We start from the raw sequence: 18,531 nt of genomic DNA, 5'->3' as shown, positions 1-18,531 counted from the left end.
AAAAAGAAAAAAAATAGTCAGACTTGAAGCAAAAAAGTGTCAGAATTGAAAAAACCCAGTTAAAATCAGATTTCATAGTCCTCAAACATATGCAAAATATTTACAAGTCTGCCTCTGTCCCCACTGGTGGATTCGGTCCATGATCGATCATGGACAGATGAAGTAGAGGAAGAGGAGGAAAGGGAGATGGGAGTAGAGAGCTTCCAGTTGGAGTGACGGCTTTCAGTTGAACTGTAACCTCTTGGCGAGCTCAGCAGACGGGAGCTCTGGAACACACAGGAAACATGAGATGAACACACAACACATGGACGTCAGAACATAAACGTGACAGGAAGAGACTAAACGATAATTGCCAACTACTGTTTATTCTACATCATAAAAGAGAAGTATGGGCCAAGATTCAGACTAAAACAGCAAACCACAAAGCCTCTGCAAATAGTTTCCTTCCTCAAGCACATGGGTGGTTTGCTGCTCTGTTATGACGAGAAATTCCCAGTGGCAAACTGTATATGGACGAGCTGATGGTGGACAATGTTGTTTAATGTTCACTTCAACACTGGCTAATGTAGTGATGTAGCCAAGTTCTAAGATGTGATCTTCCAAAAAAAAAAAAAAAAAAAACTCTGGAGGGTCAAAAACAATTCTGGGAGCTTCAGTAACTTTATCTAGCACGACAGACCTTGACAGGTTCATGAGATACACCAGGGCCAGGAATCTAGTGTGCACTAAAAAAAGCCCAGTGAACCAAGGCAGTGTAACACGAAGATCTTTCCACAGCCCCAGCAGCATGAGGGAAATGAGATGCTAATAGTTAGCACACCGATCGCCATAGTGCCTCTTCTAGTACCTTAGGTTAATATTTAGCTATATATTGTATAAAGCAATTAATTACCTAATAACACTACATAAAACAGTTGCTGACGCTCTGAAAACAGTTTGTGTACCATTTTTAAAACACATTTGGAACAAATGTATTCATTTGTATCTACCGTAGGTATGTTAAAAGGCTAACGTGCCCTGAAACTTTGTACGTAATTTGATATTTTTTTTAAGCATAGCAAAAATGCAGTGCTGGGCATTAAAGGGTTAGTTCACCCAAAAAGAAAAATTCAGTCATTAATTACATAATTTAAGCTACAATATGTAAAAAATTCTTATCGCTAGGGGTCGCTGACCTCTTACAATAACAAAGGCATAGGTTGATGACGCAGTGATAAGCATAATGATGGGACTTGCGGTCATGCTGAAGGATCTAATAATGTTTATGGATGAGTGAATACAATGATGTTTTTAACATGACTGTGGTAGGAAGCAGGTCGCGATTGCTAATAATACACAGATAACAGCACCACACGCGAGTCCCGTGGATTTAAAGGAATAAGGACATTTAATAATACCGAACTACCCGCAAGTGCTGAATTACTACTCACACAAGTCAGTTTATTTGACGAATTAAACTTGTGAGGTAACGCAGCAAGGTTTCATTTGGTCTAACGTCACACTATCATACTAACAGCATTTGAGTGTGTTCAAAGTTATAATGTTATTCTATGTGTTAGTTCGTTTGCTATATGAGACTAGCAGTAAGCTAGATCAACATTAGAATAACATACAGATCATATTCTAACATTTCATCATGTTGAGCTATATAACATTTTTCTGGTTTATGTACATTTGCTCACCTGTCTAATAAAGTATGTGCAAGAGCGGCGTCTCTGTCAAGTCGTGACTTGTGAAGCTCTGTCAAGTCCAAGTTAGTCACGGACGTGGAGTTCTCGGCATCTCGAAAATGCCACGCTGATATTGATCCTCATTTTAGTTCTCCTTTTGTCCCGAAGTCTGCTTGCCATGGTCCATAATGTTAGAACGAAACAACAGCGTGCAGCTAGATGTTACGCACTATGCAGTTGTTCACGTCTGTCACCATGGTAACTACAGCAGTACAAGCGGAAACCAGGGATATCGCGGATATTACGTCATTGACAGGCGAAATGGGAACAGGGACGGGCACTTTTTAAAATTGTTAAAGGACAAGTTCGGTATTTTACACTTAAAGCCCTGTTTACAGACCGTATCTGATGAAATAGAACGGTTAAGATTAAAATTTGGACACATGCTCCTGTCCCGAGAATTTTAGGTTTATTTAGCTTTTGTGGACCTATTTTGCCGAACGCGTCACACCCAGATTCTTCCGTTGAGAGCTTGAATAATAGACACCAGTTGGTGGCGATAATGCACCTTTGCCAATTGCAAGCAAACCGCTGGCATTTCATTGAATACACAGAAGAAGCAGAAGAAGAAGCGGCGGAGGAATATCGTACCTCACACTGTCCACCTCCATTGACTTGTATTGAATGTGCAAACACTACGATAAAACCTGTTGGAAAGCATCTTTTTCAGCGATTTTTTTTGGGATCATATCAGTGAACACCCCTGACCACTTGGTGAGTTTCACGTCTTTGTAAACGAAAGTTTAATGTGTTTTAGGAAGGAATCTGCCAGTGCACATAGACAACCATTGTGGGGGTGGGGGGGGAAGCTAAATAAACCTAAAATTCTCGGGACAGGAGCATGTGTCCAAAGTTTAATCTTAACCGTTCTATTTCATCAGATACGATCTGTAAACAGGGCTTTAAGTGTAAAATACCAAACTTGTCCTTTAATTTCTCTTAATTTACAAATTCTTGGAAACATTTAGGATAACGGAAGAACACAATTGAAAGAAATATAACACTGTGCAAGTGGTTTTTGGATATTTTAACACAAAATGCGTACATATTGTACCCTTAAAGTAATTAATGTGACTGGTGGATTAACCTCAATTTTATGAAGCGACGCAAGTGTTTTGTTTGCGAATAAAAATTACCTATATTTGTACAAAATAATATTATCAACAGAAAATCTTCCTGTCTTGAGTCAACGCAACATGCATGCGTTGTGGTGCTCCCCCAACTGGATTGAAGGTCAATCATTTCGTAAATAAAGTGGAAAATTATGTTGTTTTTTTGTGCAAACAAAGCACTCGTTAGGGGTGGGCGATATGGCAAAAATATCATATCACGATTTTTTTCAGAAAAATCACGATTCACGATTTTATCACGATTCCTTTTCATGTTGGTTTTACTATTTTGCAAGTGACTGAGCATCACAGCCAAACTAATATCCCTATTTTAAAAACAAAGCCTTAGGTAACAAAATATAAAATAAAAAAGAATGGCAGACATTTAGGCCAAAGTGGCGAAGATAAAACATCTTTGTCATTTTCTTTGTTATTAAAAATTAAGAACAAAGGTACACATACACAACTTAATATACAAATTAAATAAACAGTGCTTTATTTTTTCAGCTACAGGTGTATTTAACAGCATTGAAGAAATTAATTAAATGAACAAATATGAAAATAAAACAACATCGACTTCACTGTATACATTTTACATTGATTCTTATTAAAGCTACTATTAAAGTTCTCAGTCAAGAGTGAGTGAGATGCTCTTTGTATTTTGTTGTTTTATTAGATAGTTCTCCCAAAAATTTTAATTCTCTCAAGCCGTTTTAAACCCGAATAAGTCTCCCTCTTCTGTTGAAAATAAAAGTTATTTGGAGGAATGTGGGTAACCAAACAGTTGATGTACCCCAGTGACTTCCATAATAGTTTTTTCCTACTATGGTAGTCAATGGGGACCAGCAACCGCCCGGTTAGCCACACTCCTCAAAATATCTTCTTTTGTGTTCAGCACAAGAAAGAAATTAATACAGGTTTGGAACAACATTAGAGAGTGAGTAAATAATGACAGCATTTTTATTTTTGGGTAACTGTCCCTTTAAGGACAAGCGGCAGCATGTTTACTATTAGGGCTACCAGAGGTGGAAAGAGTAATAAAATATTGTACTCAAGTAAAAGTACTACTACTTCAATGAAATTTTACTTAAGTACAAGTAAAAGTACCGGTCTAAAAATCGACTCAAGTAAAAGTAAAAAGTAGCTCATTTAAAATTTACTCAGAGTAAAAGTTACTTAGTTACTTTTTTAACAGCGGGGGTGGGGTGGGGTGGGGGGCTCTCCCGTGTAGGGTTGTAACGGTATGAGATTTGCACAGTATGGCAATGTCTCCGAAAATATTACTGTTAAAGGGATAGTTCACCCAAAAATGAAAATAAGCCCATGATTTATTGACCCTCAAGTCATCCTAGGTGTATATGACATTCTTCTTTCAGAGTTATATTTAAAAAGTCCATTAAAGTGCCTCTATTCACCATAAAAGTGCTCCATACAGGGTTAATATAGGCCTTCTAAAGCAAAGCAATGAGTTTAAGAAAAAAAATCCATATTTAACGTTACAAAGTAAAATTCTAGCTTCCGGCCAAACGCAGTCTACTTGCGTCTATAGCACAACTTACGCAATTTATGACGTCGAAGTAGCGTAGTGCGTCATGGCATAGCGTAAATATCAGCAGTACGTCGCATTCCTCGCATAAATTGCGCTTTAGACTTAAAGGGCACCTATTATGCCCCTTTTCACAAGATGTAAGTTAAGTCCAACACACATTTATGTTCAAACATCATGTAAAAGTGAATTTTGCATAATAGGTGCCCTTTAAGTGGAATCTGTATGTTCGTGTGGCTGGAACCTAGTTATTTTACTTTGTAAAGTTTTAAATATGGATATTTTTCTAACACAAATTCATCGCTCTGGTTCAGAAGGTCTTTATTAACCCCCCGGAGCCGTGAGGAGCACTTTAATGATGGATAGATGCACTTTTATGGACTTCAAAACAGAAACGGCCATTCACTGCAGGATATTTGTTAATATAACTCCGATATTTGTTTGAAAGAAGAATTTCACATACACCTAGGATGACTTGAGGATGAATAAATCATGGGCTAATTTTAATTTTTGGGTGAACTATCCCTTTAATCAATTAATAAATAAATAAACGGTATCATTAAATTATTGTTATTATTATTATCATCAGTTAAAAAAATGACAGTTAAATGAATGAAAACAGTTTTTTGGTTTAACAAATGCTTTTATTATAACAAACTTAAAATTATTTGTTTGTTTTGTTTAATAAAATTTCAATAAAATATGTCTAATTAACTAAATTCAATAACTGACCAATGACCATTAGATTAACTATTTTTAACATTAATAATATATTAAAATGTTTAAGAATAATCCTATGAAATGTATTTTATTCAGAAAATGAATGTTTCTTTTTATGATTTAATACAAATAAATGTAAACTTTATCCTTTTATTTTTTGGGAAAGTTCTGCCGAACAGATTTATTAAATTAAACCATGGACCCAAAAAAAGATATTCCTTAAATAATGTTACATTTTTTTAAATTCAAATTATTATTGTTATTATTTTGAGAAGTATGTTCTATTGTAGGCATACAATAGTAATAAACCGGTAGGCTATTTCTATCATAATTTCTCCTAGTAACACTAAACTTTTATTTTGACGGGTTCTTGTGAAGACCTGTTTTAGAGTGTATTTGACAATGGTTTTTCTCAAATAAAATGATGAAAATGCTCATTAGGCGTTCTCTCAGAGCAGCTCTCTAAATGTTCATGTAGCCTATTTCATGTCCTCATATTGTTTGTGAGACGCTGAAAACACAATGAGCATCAGGCATACTTGAGTATGTAGTAGGCTACAGACGCGACGCAGCTCATTCACACAGGCACGCAGAACAAGCATATTTACATAGCAGTCTTTTTGCGCTTTAATATTCAGAGACCATGTCGCGATTTATTGCACAGCTCTACTTTCAATTTATTCATATAGCCTACATCATTGCGTGTTTTACGTGGAACCTGCGTTATGTAAATTTAATTTTCATTTGGATTTTGAATTCGGGGATTCACTCTGCAAACGGGACATACCTTTATCTGCACAGATGGATGGTGTTCTATGTTTCCTCCTTTTGCAGCCACATTGCGTCCACATTTTTTGCAAATTGGATATCTATCCTCGAGGACAACCACGCGTTTTTCCTACATCTAAAGTATTCACATACTGCCCATATGGTTCGCTTCATAAGAATTCGACAGCGTTTCACTTTTAGCTGGGTCTGCATCACCTTTTTTGCGCGTTTGTTCTCGCCATAGACGGTTCTCCCGCCCTTCAATCAATGTAGTAGTTTCCGGAGCGCGATTTTATTTTTCCCTTGTAAATTATTATTTTATTTATTTTTTACTCAGTAACGGATATGATTTAAAAATGGAGCGAATTACAATACTTCAAACAAAACGTACTTAAGTAAAAGTAAAATTACAGATTTTAAAAACTACTTAAAAAAGTAGAAGTACACAAAAAAACTACTCAATTACAGTAACGCGAGTAAATGTAATCCGTTACTTTCCACCTCTGAGGGCTACTGTCACTTTAAGATCTGCGCGCAACGAGTCTACACGCATTTGACAAGTAGATTTTTTTTTTTTTTTTTCAATTGTTCTTTCACTTTAGACATAACCAACTTTGTTTATGTAAACCTTGTGTGTATTTGACAGTATTAGCGCAACAAGACTCAAAAGATAACTTAGTCCAGTAATCAGACGCTGTTAGACAGGCTTTTAGTGCATGTGCGCACGTCGGGTGTTTGCGCTCAGTTAGAACAGCGCATCAGCAGCGAATGACATGTTTAACCGGTAAGGCTTTAAAGCACTTGCAAATAATAAATTATGAACTACAGTGTCCCGTTCCTCTGCATTTCATTTGGATATACGTCACGCTGTACAGTATGTTGAGACGGAGGCGCCAGAAATGCAAACTGATAAAATGCACGATCCTACGATATTTCTTCAAAAGCAGATCGTGGAGACATTTTAATCGTCCACGATCAAAAATCGTAATATCGCACACCCCTAGCACTCGTGTCACTTCATAAAATGAAAGTTAAACCACTGGAGTCACATGGATAACTTTAATGTCTTTCCTATCGTTCTGGACCTTGAATGTGTAAATTGCGTTGCTCCCAATGGAGGGACTGAAAGCTCACGGATTATCAAAATACCTTAATTTGTGTTTCGAAGATGAACAAAGATCTTACAGAAATGGTATGACATGAGGGTGATTAATGACAGAATGTAAATTTTTGGGTTAACTTACCCAAAATTTTTTTTTCTATTCTCATATAATGGATCCTAAATCAATAATTTGTACACAATTCAATTTGTTGACTTTTCTGAGCTGTTTCTTCATGTCGAATTGATTTTTTTATACAGTTTTGTTTCATGAATATTACAGTATTTAAAAGCTGTGTACAGTGAAATTTCTTAACTTTTCATGACTGAATCCTTACTGGTTCAAATATATAATTTTTCAAATATATTTGTGTGACAAACCAAGTTATGAATATAAAACTTTTACATACTGTATCAAACAAATGTGGTAAAATTGTATCAAACCTAATTGCCCAGTGTGGCATTTTGCAACTTTTTTTTTATTTAAAAAAACAAAGCAATGCTATTCATGTGTTTTTTTGTTTGGGTCACTGAGGGATAATCAACTTGAATTGAGGGAACTCATGAAACATGTTTCCCCCATAGACTTTCATTTAATCTAAAGGAAAAGTCAAAGTTATTTTCTGTGGCAACCAATATCATATCACAGATGCGGTCAATAGAACTACAAATCCTGTAACACTCCTTTAACTACACTAGGTTACACAGGAATAACATATGTATTTCTGGGTGACTGGTTCAGCGAGAGGAGTGAGCAAGAGGTTAGTGATCTAGTGAAAGAGACTTAAGCTACACTACTTGTAGGTGTGAACAGAAATATAGCAAATTAATGTGACTAATACCTGATAGTCCGAGTCTAACTTGACAGAAGCTTCCCTGCTGAAGCGATCTCTTCCCAAGACGCTCCCTCTGCCATAGAGCCGACTCGCACTGAGCGCTGAAGATGAGGAGGACAAGGAGGAAGGTGATGACAGCGAGGAAGAGCTGGAGACAGCAAACGGAAAACGACGAGACTTCGAATCCATCTCTGAACTGTACCGAGAGACAAGACACACACATAACGTTACAGCCGCATACCTATGACAGCAGTCACCGCTAAATTCCATTTAAAAACAGGATTGGTAATGATACGTTTTAGGCATGTCTTTTGTCATGTACTCCCATTACCTGTCAAGCATTACAAGTTGCTTCCAGCAGTTTAATGATTTTAAAGGAATAGCCATGTAGGCTACTCAAAAATCGCATTGCTCCAAACTTATGACAGTTACTTTCTTGACTGCTTCAGACTCATTGTAATTACATAGTAAAAAAAACAACCAGCACATTGTTAATATGTGATGTTCTAAAACCCATTAGATATTTTTAATAGGGATGCACCGATAAGATTTTATATATCTTTTAATACGCTAGCAATTAAATATTGTCCGATTCCAACGTTTGTCACTTGCTCTCTTATTTGTACTTCTGACATTAAAATAAATTAGTGTTTTAATCATGTTTTCAAGTTCAAAAACGCATGCATTAAAGTATACTAGCAGGTTTGATGCATCAAATTCTATTGAACATGGATCGGATCCATTTAACATTCAGCAGGATGTACAACAGAAAAAAAGATTCATATGAAACAAACAGTGCTTTTCAGCAAGGTCTAACAGTAGTTTTCAGGTAGAGAAATAAAGTAATCAAATGTAAAATAACAGTTCATATTCTTCAGTGTATAAATTAAATATATATTAATCCTTATTAAAGTTACAAAAGTTATTGGATCAAGTCTCATTTTTGTCTTTTGTTCTGTTTGATTACCATTAAAAACACAGACAGCAACACCGCAGGAATATTAGGCTGCTGTCACTTTAAGAGCTGCATGTATCCAATTATATTGGTCCAAAAGCGATTACTTTCGAATTAATTTAAGACCAGTGTTGCCAAGTCCGCAGTTTTCCTGCAGAATTTGTCTACTTTTAAACTATGCCATGGGTTGTTTTTTTAGTCCGCCATTGTTGCATACAGATTGATCAACGCGCATGCATAGAGCACATCAAAAAAGGCAAATGGAAGCTCAAACACACTTTTGACATGCGAGAACCAATGAGGTTTGTTTTCAATGGTCAAGTATTGTTGAACTTCTGTTTACCACATTTGATGTCCTCTATATAGGTGCAATGATCAAAGAGCCTAAATTGAATCTGTACATCATATGAAACAATCATGTCCATTGAGAAGACTTAGATAAAAAAATTAAAAAAAACACTAAACGGAACGGTATATTTTTTTGAAGCATGCAAATACAGTCGTTTAAAAAAATAAAAAACATTTTCACTTGTGTTCCGAGAATAAAAGTTTTCTGGGTTCTGGGTTTCTGGAAATTCCTTTCATGCGTCATGAAACAAAGTCACAAGGGTTTGGAACAACATGAGGGAGAGTAAACATAGTACTTGAAATATTAGTTCATCCAAAAGTCTTGAAGTATGAGTGAAAATGGCTAACTGAACCTGAAGAATGTTTTTAACTGCTATCAAAACCACACTGGTAATCAGTTTACTGGCCCACAGTTTCGTCACACATACCTGACTTTACCAATAATAAGTAACCCTGTTGTCTTCCTTAAACACACAGGGAGTATAGAGCACCTCTACCAGACATCATAACACTTTATAAACCCCTCCATACCCCTTCCTACTGCACCCTTCATCAAGTCATCTATAAATACCCTCCTTTCTACAGTTGAGTAGTATCAAAATAGCACCTTCATGCAATGAAAGCTCTCTGCTGTATGTCAAGCTTTTTCCAAATCACATTTGCCAAGTGAGAACGCTGCTAAACTTAACCTGAAGGCATGAAAGCACTGCTTTAGTCAGGTGTCCGGCAGAAAAAGAGCAAGTTAGAAAGGGAATATTACAGGACAAACCCTGTACTTGAAATGTATAGGCTACTCATTTAGATACTGAATGTTGTAGCAGAAATACTTACTGCACCAAGCCATTTAGTTTGATACGATGCATTTATTGCATCATTTAACACTTCCTTCTGAATGTCTGTTCTGCTATCTTCCATACAACAAAAGGTACAAAACAAACACCATAATCTGCACTATATTGTAATCTGAAGCCATACGACAGCTTTGTTTGAGAAAAAGGCTGAAAATTGCTATGGTCTTCATTTACTTTCATTGTGTGGAAATGAGAAGACAGTCTGGTAAACTTCTTTTGAATTTGACAGAAGAAAGAAAACCATACAAGGAACTAAAAATGCCTATTTTACATTTTGGGGAAAATACTTGGAAATACTTTGGAGTACATTTTCGTAGATCAACATCCCTACTTCACATTTGCAAAAGCCATCTTAGAGCTAAAAGTACATGAAAAGAACAACGAGAAAAACATTAACATCAGGGCGTGTTTTTTACAGAAGGCACAACAAGAAGTTAAACGCCCGTGTGTTAAACCCTCTGGCTTTGTTCACCGATTATGCAACCTGTGCATGAACATTTTATTAAACTAAATCCAGGCTTGTACCCTCAACAAAATCACAATAAAGAGTACACCTATAAATTTAAGTAACTGCTTACATGCATTTCTCTTTTTTGAGGTTCTTAAAATGTACTTTTGTATCACATATGTGCTCTTTCCTGATTTCAGGGCTGTGCATCAGCAATATGTTAAGTGTCAACAAGTGCAAATTTGACCCATTAATGATATTTTAGATCAAAATGGTGGTTTATAAACATTGACCTCTCAAAATGTCTTTCTGGTCTCCTGACCACAACGTTCAATTCCAGTTTGGTTCTCTGGTTTGAATATGACAGGTCAAACATCAGGATTATGATTGTAAACCACAGCTGATGCATATCAAACTGGCGAGAGATGTCAGTGATTTGCATTAGCTCAGCACAGCTCTCGGGTTACAGGTACATTAAAAGACAAATGGCTCACAGAGGAGGTAAACACACGGAGTAACGTTATTTATCCTGAACAAAAGCTTTTGCTCCAATTCATCACTGATTAAACCCAACGCGTTAAAAACAGGGCATGTTCGTTACATGCACAACTGACCCGTTAGACTACGCATGTGATCCCAGAAGTCAGTCGCATTAATAAACCAGCAGTCTGCCAGATGTCTAGGCCTTGTTTTTGTTAACCGGGACACTTCGTGTATACAACCAGAATAAATCTCGTTTGGTAAACGAATGCAATTAATCCGCATGCGTTTACATTAGCACTTACCAAACGCGACCCGTTAAAGCGTACCAAATCTCATCGGGTTAAAATGCTCCAAATGGTATCACTTCCGTGTGAACTCACCTCTGATTTTCCGTCTCTCTGCCTTTATTATTAATGGCGTCCGTGTGTTGATATAGGGAGGGTCACGTGGTTTAAAGTGTAAGCGGACGCCCGCAGGAAACGCGTATCGTAGCTCGCGTAGGCTGATTGACAGCCGCACTTGCCAGTGAACGGCAGCGTATTGAAATACACCCCGCCCTCTTTCCCTTGTGCATTGACAAGAGTCTGTAAAGATGCCTGTAAACTATAACAACAAAATGATGTGTTAGGTTGTAAAATCCAAGATAATATTTGACATTTCCACTGATTATATGCAGCAATAAGGCAGTGTTTGCGGCCAATGAAAAAAAAGAAAAAAAGGCTAAATTAAATCATTGTGTTGTCTAAACATTTCCCTGAAGCTGCTTTAGGCAACATTTAGTTTTCAAAATTTTGTTCACTGTTACAATTTGGTGCAAAAGACAGAAATGTAGGCCTATTAATAAGCACATTTAGTAGGACTATTCAAGACTCTTGTTGGTGAAAAATGTATATAGGCTACATAAATTATTTAAAAAAAGATAAAGATTATATAAATACACACACATTTGTATGTGTGTGTGTGTGTGTGTGTGTGTGTGTGTGTGTGTGTGTGCGTGTGTGTGTGTGTGTGTGTGTGTGCGTGTGTGTGTGTGTGTCAACATCAACTTTTATATCATGCATATTTGTAATATATGTATGATATAATAATTCAAAATAATTCAAGCATATCAGGTTTATTGGCAAAATGTACAGACATTCAGCTATTTGCGATGAACAAATCAAACAAAAGTATAGGCTAATTAAAATAGCTCAACACAACAAATGTGGTTTACCCAAATTCAACTGAAAATGCAACTTTTAATGACTTCTGCAGTTTCAAAATTATTCAACCCCATCTTGGCAAGCATTTTTAGTACTTAGTAGAACACCCTTTTGCTGTTACGACCGGCTGCGAATTAGATGTATAACCAGACACAAGCGTCTGGCAGCGTTTCTGAGGAATATTAGCCCATTCCTCATGAGCAATGGCCTCTATAGTTCAGTAATATTCTTGGGTTTGCGTGCTGCAACCTCCTTCTTTAAATCCCACCAGAGATTTTCTATAGGGTTCAAGTCAGGTGAGTGATGGCCACGCTAGGATCTTCCATGGACTTCTTCTGCAACCAAGCCTTGGTGGAATTTGAGGTGTATGCTTGGGATCATTTTCCTGTTGGAAGATCCAATGACGCCCAAGCTTCAGCTTCCTAACGGCATGATGTTTTCTCCTAGGATTTCCTGATACTTCTATGAATACATCATCTTAGAACAGAATCCCAAACCTCCGGTGGCTTATTTATATGATTTTGAGCAAAATAAAGCCACATTTTCTTGTGCCTTTGGGTCAGTAGTGGAGTTATTGCATGGAATGCCTTGTCCAAATACCCACACTTGGGGTCTTTGCACTTGACCACTTGTCTACTTGCATGACGTATTTCCTCTATTTGGCCCAAGTGTTCAAGCTTAAAGGAACTCCGACTTTTTGGGACTTTAGCCTATTCAACTTATCCCCCAGAGTTAGATAAGTCCATACATACCTTTTTCATCTCCGTGCGTGCTATAAGTCTGTTTGACGCACCCACCGCTAGCCTAGCTTAGCACAAAGACTGGATGTAAATGGTTGCAGCTAGCATACTAATCCAAATAAGTGACAAAATAACGCAAACATTTTCCTATTTACATGTTGTGATTTGTAAAGTCACAGAGTGTACAAAAAACAAAGTCACATGAGACAGACATATTTTAACCGTATAAATACTGGGAAGTTGGGAACTATGTTCTCTGAAGGCGAAGCACTGCTACTTGAGCGGAGTGATATCCGCAGCACCTGAGACGCGCCGTTGTTTCTTCTGTCAACAAAACCAACGTGATGTCTCAGGTGCTGCGGTTATCACTCCACTCAAGTAGCAGTGCTTCGCCTTCAGAGAACATAGTTCCCAGTATTTATACGGTTAAAATATGTCTGTGTCTCATGTGACTTTGTTTTTTGTACACTCTGTGACTATACAAATCACAACATGTAAATAGGAAAATGTTTGCGTTATTTTGTCACTTATTTGGATTAGTATGCTAGCTGCAACCATTTACATCCAGTCTTTGTGCTAAGCTAGGCTAGCGGTGGGTGCGTCAAACAGACTTATAGCACGCACGGAGATGAAAAAGGTATGTATGGACTTATCTAACTCTGGGGGATAAGTTGAATAGGCTAAAGTCCCAAAAAGTCGGAGTGTTCCTTTAAAGACTGCAAATGTGAGTAGAACTTTTGATTACTCGACGGGACACACTTATTATAGTCACACATAAAAATGCAAGTGTTTACAGAGCTTTTATTTATCATTTGCATTTTAAAATAAACTTCTACCTGTCTGTTCAGTAGTCGCTATGTAACTAACAGAAGACAGTTTAGTGTGTATTGCACTGCTCTTTGGCATTTTTAAGACATGGGACAGTCTTGTGCACTTACTTCCTGTCGTGTCTACACGCTCTCAAGTGGCCAAGACCGCAAGTGTGCGTATTTGGAACCACATGTGTTTAATACGCGGCTTGCTGTGCATGCTGAAACCTCAGTGCCTGTTGCCACCAAGTCTTGCAGCAGATCTTTTGCAGTCACTCGAGGGTTTTTCTGAACCTGCCTTCTCTCTCTCTCTCTATATATATATATAGTAAAGTAAATTTCTAATAGAAAACACAACTTAAGATCTTACTGAGTGAATCCAGGCTGTAAATTGACTCCTTGAATAAAAACAACTAAAACTAACTTATTTATGTATTCTATTCAGAATTTTGTCTACACATGTAATTGTGTATTTCCTCTTGGGGTTTTGTCTTTTTTCTCTCTCTTTCTTTTCTGTTATTTGTTAGTCATAGTGTTGTATAATTCATTGAATAATGAAAATAGTTATGTTGTACAACTTAAAACTGCAGGCGGAATACAAAGCCAGTAATGTGAAATACATTCTAATAAATACTGGTATGTTGTCAAGTGTCATTCAGAGTAAATAAAAGTAAAAAAAGAAATCCAATAAATAAAACACAAAAATGAACAAAGTGGCATTTGTAAAAGCTTTTTTGTGGTTTTTATAGCTTTGGCTATTTGTTTGCCTGTCCAGTAGAGGGCGGTATCATGCATCTGATACAGTAATGACTGCACTGTTTCACATGTGTTTACTCACAGCCACATGGCATTTATCCTGTCACTCACTGTGGTAATTAAAAATATATCAAAGTGTGATAATAAGACAATAATGAACAATGCAAACAAATATGTTGCTTTACAAGTTACAGTGTCTTAAAATACTCTAGCTATATTCATATATTTGACTAACCGAGGCAAACAATTTGTCATTATGAACGCAAGCTTAGAAAAAAATCAATTTCTTGGTCTAGGAAGACTGATAGCTGATATGAAATGCGTTTTCAATTGCATTCATTTTTTGATTGAACAGTTAAATGAATTAAACAGCAGGCCTTAGACTTTATTTCTCGAGAATATTAAATTAATTCTTCATAATTGGGTCATTGATCATGGCCGGAGATAAGTTACTTAAGAACTACTTTATTTAATAACTGGTTTACTTTACAAAACTCCGCCACTGTCTGGCTTAAATCTGTTTTTAAAAGAGTAGGGCGAGAGGAAAACATCTTTGAAATCTTTCAAGCAAATGTAGTAAAAGATCACTGCCACGTTGCATTGATGTGCACATATGGAAGAGCGTTTTATTAGGAGACAGATTTGAACCCTGACTAGCAGAAGAAGAGCTCTCTTTCACTCTTAATCCTTACATGGTGACAAAGGCCCTTTAATGAAGAGGTCAGCATCAGAACAAAGACGGAACACAAGCACCACCCCCACCAGTGTTTGCCTTGTCCGTCTGCTGTCATGTTCGGCCTCCCACCAGTGGATGACTGGATTAAGGAAGGGTTCTGAGGTTTATGTTTGCAAAAGAGGAAGGAAGTGCTGAACATGAGTGCTCAGCACTGAAATCTCATAAGAACAAGGACGCAAGCTTGAGTTTTGAGACTTTAAATCAGAGTACAAAGTTGAAAGGGGCTGATTCAGCGAGCGTCATGCCTCTGTATTAGGAAACACAGTCTCCAGTCACCAAATAAAACGTTCACAGCTGAGTTTCTTGTCTTTTTTTTTGTTTTTTTCAGATAAGAAAAAAACAGCGCAGAGATCAAGGGTAGAAGTCAGCAGCTTCAGACACTGGCTGAAAGAATGTCTGGCCTCCTTCTCCACAGATGTGTAATCACAAAGGAATGCCTGCAGATCGCTCGGCTTTTCCACCGTTCGCTCGTTCTCTAGTCGCTTTCCCACGCCTTCCCCTGGTCTCCAGCCTCCTGCTTTTTTTTCCTGGCCGAGGTTCACAGCAAATGAACGCACCTCTCAGAGGGTCATGCTTTCACAAAGGACACAATGCCACTTCAGTCGGCAAAGGCAGCACACAGACCCCGAAATAGAATTGCTGGTGAGAATAAGTTTGTCTGCCCTCCCGTTCATGTGACTGTCGTTACTCACATCTCACACGCACTTCCCCAACATCTGACAAGAGAACTGCTCTCTTCCGAGCATCTGCCTGGTGAATTTTTCATCTGAAATGTCAGTCTGTGAAATTAGCACAAGCTTGCAGCCACTTTTGTTTGCTCTACGTGATTGCGATTGTGGTAATCAAGAAGTGTTGCAATCCGAAACGAGCAAAAACACATGGTGTAGTTTACTTTCGTTTTTGAAGATCACGGACGCTAATCCCGTACAAGAGCATAATGTGGTGTATTTGAGATAATTTTGTCTTGATTAATGTAATATTGCTGTGTAAACATTGCTCCTTTTCCCTCTCTCTCTCTCTCTCTCTCTCTTTCTCGAGTGCCTGCAAGTATAGAGAGCTGACGGGGAAAACTACCTGTTAGTTGTTTATTATTTTCCAGTCCTCCAGGTGTACAGTGACTGCTGTGATTACTCCGAGCTCCACCCAAAACCACCCTGCTGAGTGGAGATGGACGGCTCATGGGGGATAAAAACACACTCGAACACACACTCTCGCATGCTGCTGTGGTGTTGAGACATGGCTATTATCACGGTGTTGCTGATGGCCTAGTTTTGATCATTCAAAAAGGAGGTTCCTCTGAATGTCTGACCCCGCTCAGCGCCTAGAGCACAGGCAGCACTGAGCCGAAATGACTAATTAAAGCAGACGTTGTTTTTGCATAAATCAAGGTTTGATGCAGACTGACAGTTGGCGTGAAAATTTAAATAGATTTCCTGAGAAGGGAAAGGGAGAACAAATGCAAGCGTTCAGTTGGCATTATGCAATTTAACGTTAGCCAGACAGGAAAGGGGAGGTCCGCAGGAAGGTGTTTTGAAATGAGATCATTAAAAAAGAAGTTGATCTCGAGTAAGACTAAGGAATGCTTATAGCTTTGGCTCTTTCTTCCTTCGTTTGGGATCTTCAGATGTCTGTCTTTGAAAGTACCACAAAAGCCTATCGTTTTTCAGGTGGAGAACATCCTGGTACGGGTTAACCTCGCAGAGGCCGGGCTTTACCTGATCTATCGTTGTGCTGCTCTTTTGCACATTCAGAATTGATTCAATAACATCCCTGTTTTCAATGCCCTTGGCACCGATGCTAGTGGCCATAAATAGCTTCCGTATGACATTCGCAACAGTGCATATATATGCGCGATAAAGCGGCACGCTAGCATCGTTCCATTGTTCCAGTTGAGCAGAATGTAATTGAGAACAGCACGTCAACGCCAGGGAGAATCATTTATGCACACTCCTTTAATTTCAGAATAATTCTTACAACTGTTGTTTAAGGCCTCATTTTTTAAAGGGAATTTATGTTAAATATTTCCATTAGCGCCTTGCACTGTAGGCAGTATGATAATTTAAATAGTCACCCAAAAGGGTTATTAAATAATATTATCTTTACAAATGGAAGCAGGCACAGCCGCTGAAAGCTAATCTCGGGAAATTGATCAGCCGCACAGGCTGGCCTCTGTTTTTCCTTCCTTCCATCCATGAAAATGTACCTCTGTCTTTTTCCCCCTTTTTTTCTCTCCAAAGGATGGATGTTGCAGGGTTGCTTGACAGATCCTATTTTACTGATCTTGGTGAACGCTCAATCTATTTCCCTCCCCCCTTTATTAATCCTCCTAATGTTTTCTCTCCTCCTCCGGCGGCTGATGCACTCTTTGATATATCATTGCTGAAGGGAGCGAGGGAAAATGTCAATTACGACTGTTAAATGTGAACATTTAACTACTGTACGGATGTTAGAACCACTGCTGTAGTTTTATATAGAGGGCTGGTGTGTAAGAAAAGCGGATCATTTTTATCAGTTTATTGGCCAGGTTTAGATGAACTCTGCTACCACTTAAGGGAGTTACTCTCAAATAAAATGTAAAACTATGATGTATTTTGTCTCTTAAATGGAGGAATTAAAACCTTGGTTGTGCTGTTCTCCTGTGAGATCTGCAGCCTGACTCAGACCCGTTAGGAATGACTGCATCGTTATGAGGAGATGCTCCATTTTAAAGCCATGACTAGATTCGGGGGTTTTTTTTCTCCTCACATTAATGACCCCTTCCTGGAAATGAGTGTGTGTGCGGGAGAGAGAGATGGAGAGAGTAAGCGAGCGAGCAAGAGAACAAGGGCTGATGTCAGTGGTCTGTCACACCTCATGTGGTTATCCCCCGTGGGTCTGCCACTCCATCACTTCCTATCTGTTTACCTCATCGCCGCCATATTAACAAGACTTTCCCCACATAGAGATGATGCACCTACAGTAAACAGAAGAAGAAGAAGAAGAAAATAGGTAAGCATCTGTTCTCATGCCTTTGCAGAAACATTACATCCATAGGTCAAAGGTCAGCTTATGTGCAGCCATTATGATAATAATCGCTATACACACTGAAGCGTCATGACCAGGGCGCAAATGTAATTTATTGCCATATGAGAAAGTATTTCGGATGACCTTGAAACTGTATTTTGCATAATTTGTATTATTATTTTTTTTAAATGATTTTGCTTGTTTTTTTTCCTTATACAACGCAGGCTATTGTGTTGCAGCTGTCGACTGCACCTGTCACAAAGTGATTTTCTTATCACATTTATTGTTTTGGTGGATTAATGCAGGGAACATGCCACATGTAAACCCCACATAAAGTAAAGACACTCTGATTAAGAGAGTTTTCTTTACTAGACAGTTTGTATTTGTTTGAT

At 37.9% G+C, this 18,531-nt stretch overlaps 1 protein-coding gene across 7 annotated transcripts in view; it reads right to left on the bottom strand.

Moving 5' to 3' along the window:
- The window catches only part of marchf7 (membrane-associated ring finger (C3HC4) 7), a 32,208-nt gene that overhangs the window by 8,980 nt on the left and 4,697 nt on the right, over window positions 1-18,531 (bottom strand). For 3 of the 7 annotated variants that reach the window (XM_079628215.1, XM_079628216.1, XM_079628212.1), the window contains exons 2-4: window positions 17,987-18,089; window positions 7,815-8,004; window positions 105-266 (exon numbers count right to left, since the gene is read on the bottom strand). In XM_079628215.1, coding sequence (XP_079484341.1) covers window positions 105-266; window positions 7,815-8,004; window positions 17,987-17,991 — 357 coding nt within the window. In that variant the 5' untranslated portion in view covers window positions 17,992-18,089. Of the gene's footprint in view, window positions 1-104; window positions 267-7,814; window positions 8,005-11,195; window positions 11,479-17,986; window positions 18,090-18,531 lie in introns of those variants that run through there. The other 4 variants (XM_079628217.1, XM_079628213.1, XM_079628218.1 and 1 more) reach the window with 3 other exon arrangements.

The sequence above is a fragment of the Phoxinus phoxinus genome (assembly GCF_949152265.1).
Source record: "Phoxinus phoxinus genome assembly, chromosome: 11".
Lineage (NCBI taxonomy): Eukaryota > Metazoa > Chordata > Actinopteri > Cypriniformes > Leuciscidae > Phoxinus > Phoxinus phoxinus.
The sequence above is the reverse complement of the archived record's forward strand: the minus strand, read 5'-3'. Positions and strand labels throughout refer to the sequence as shown.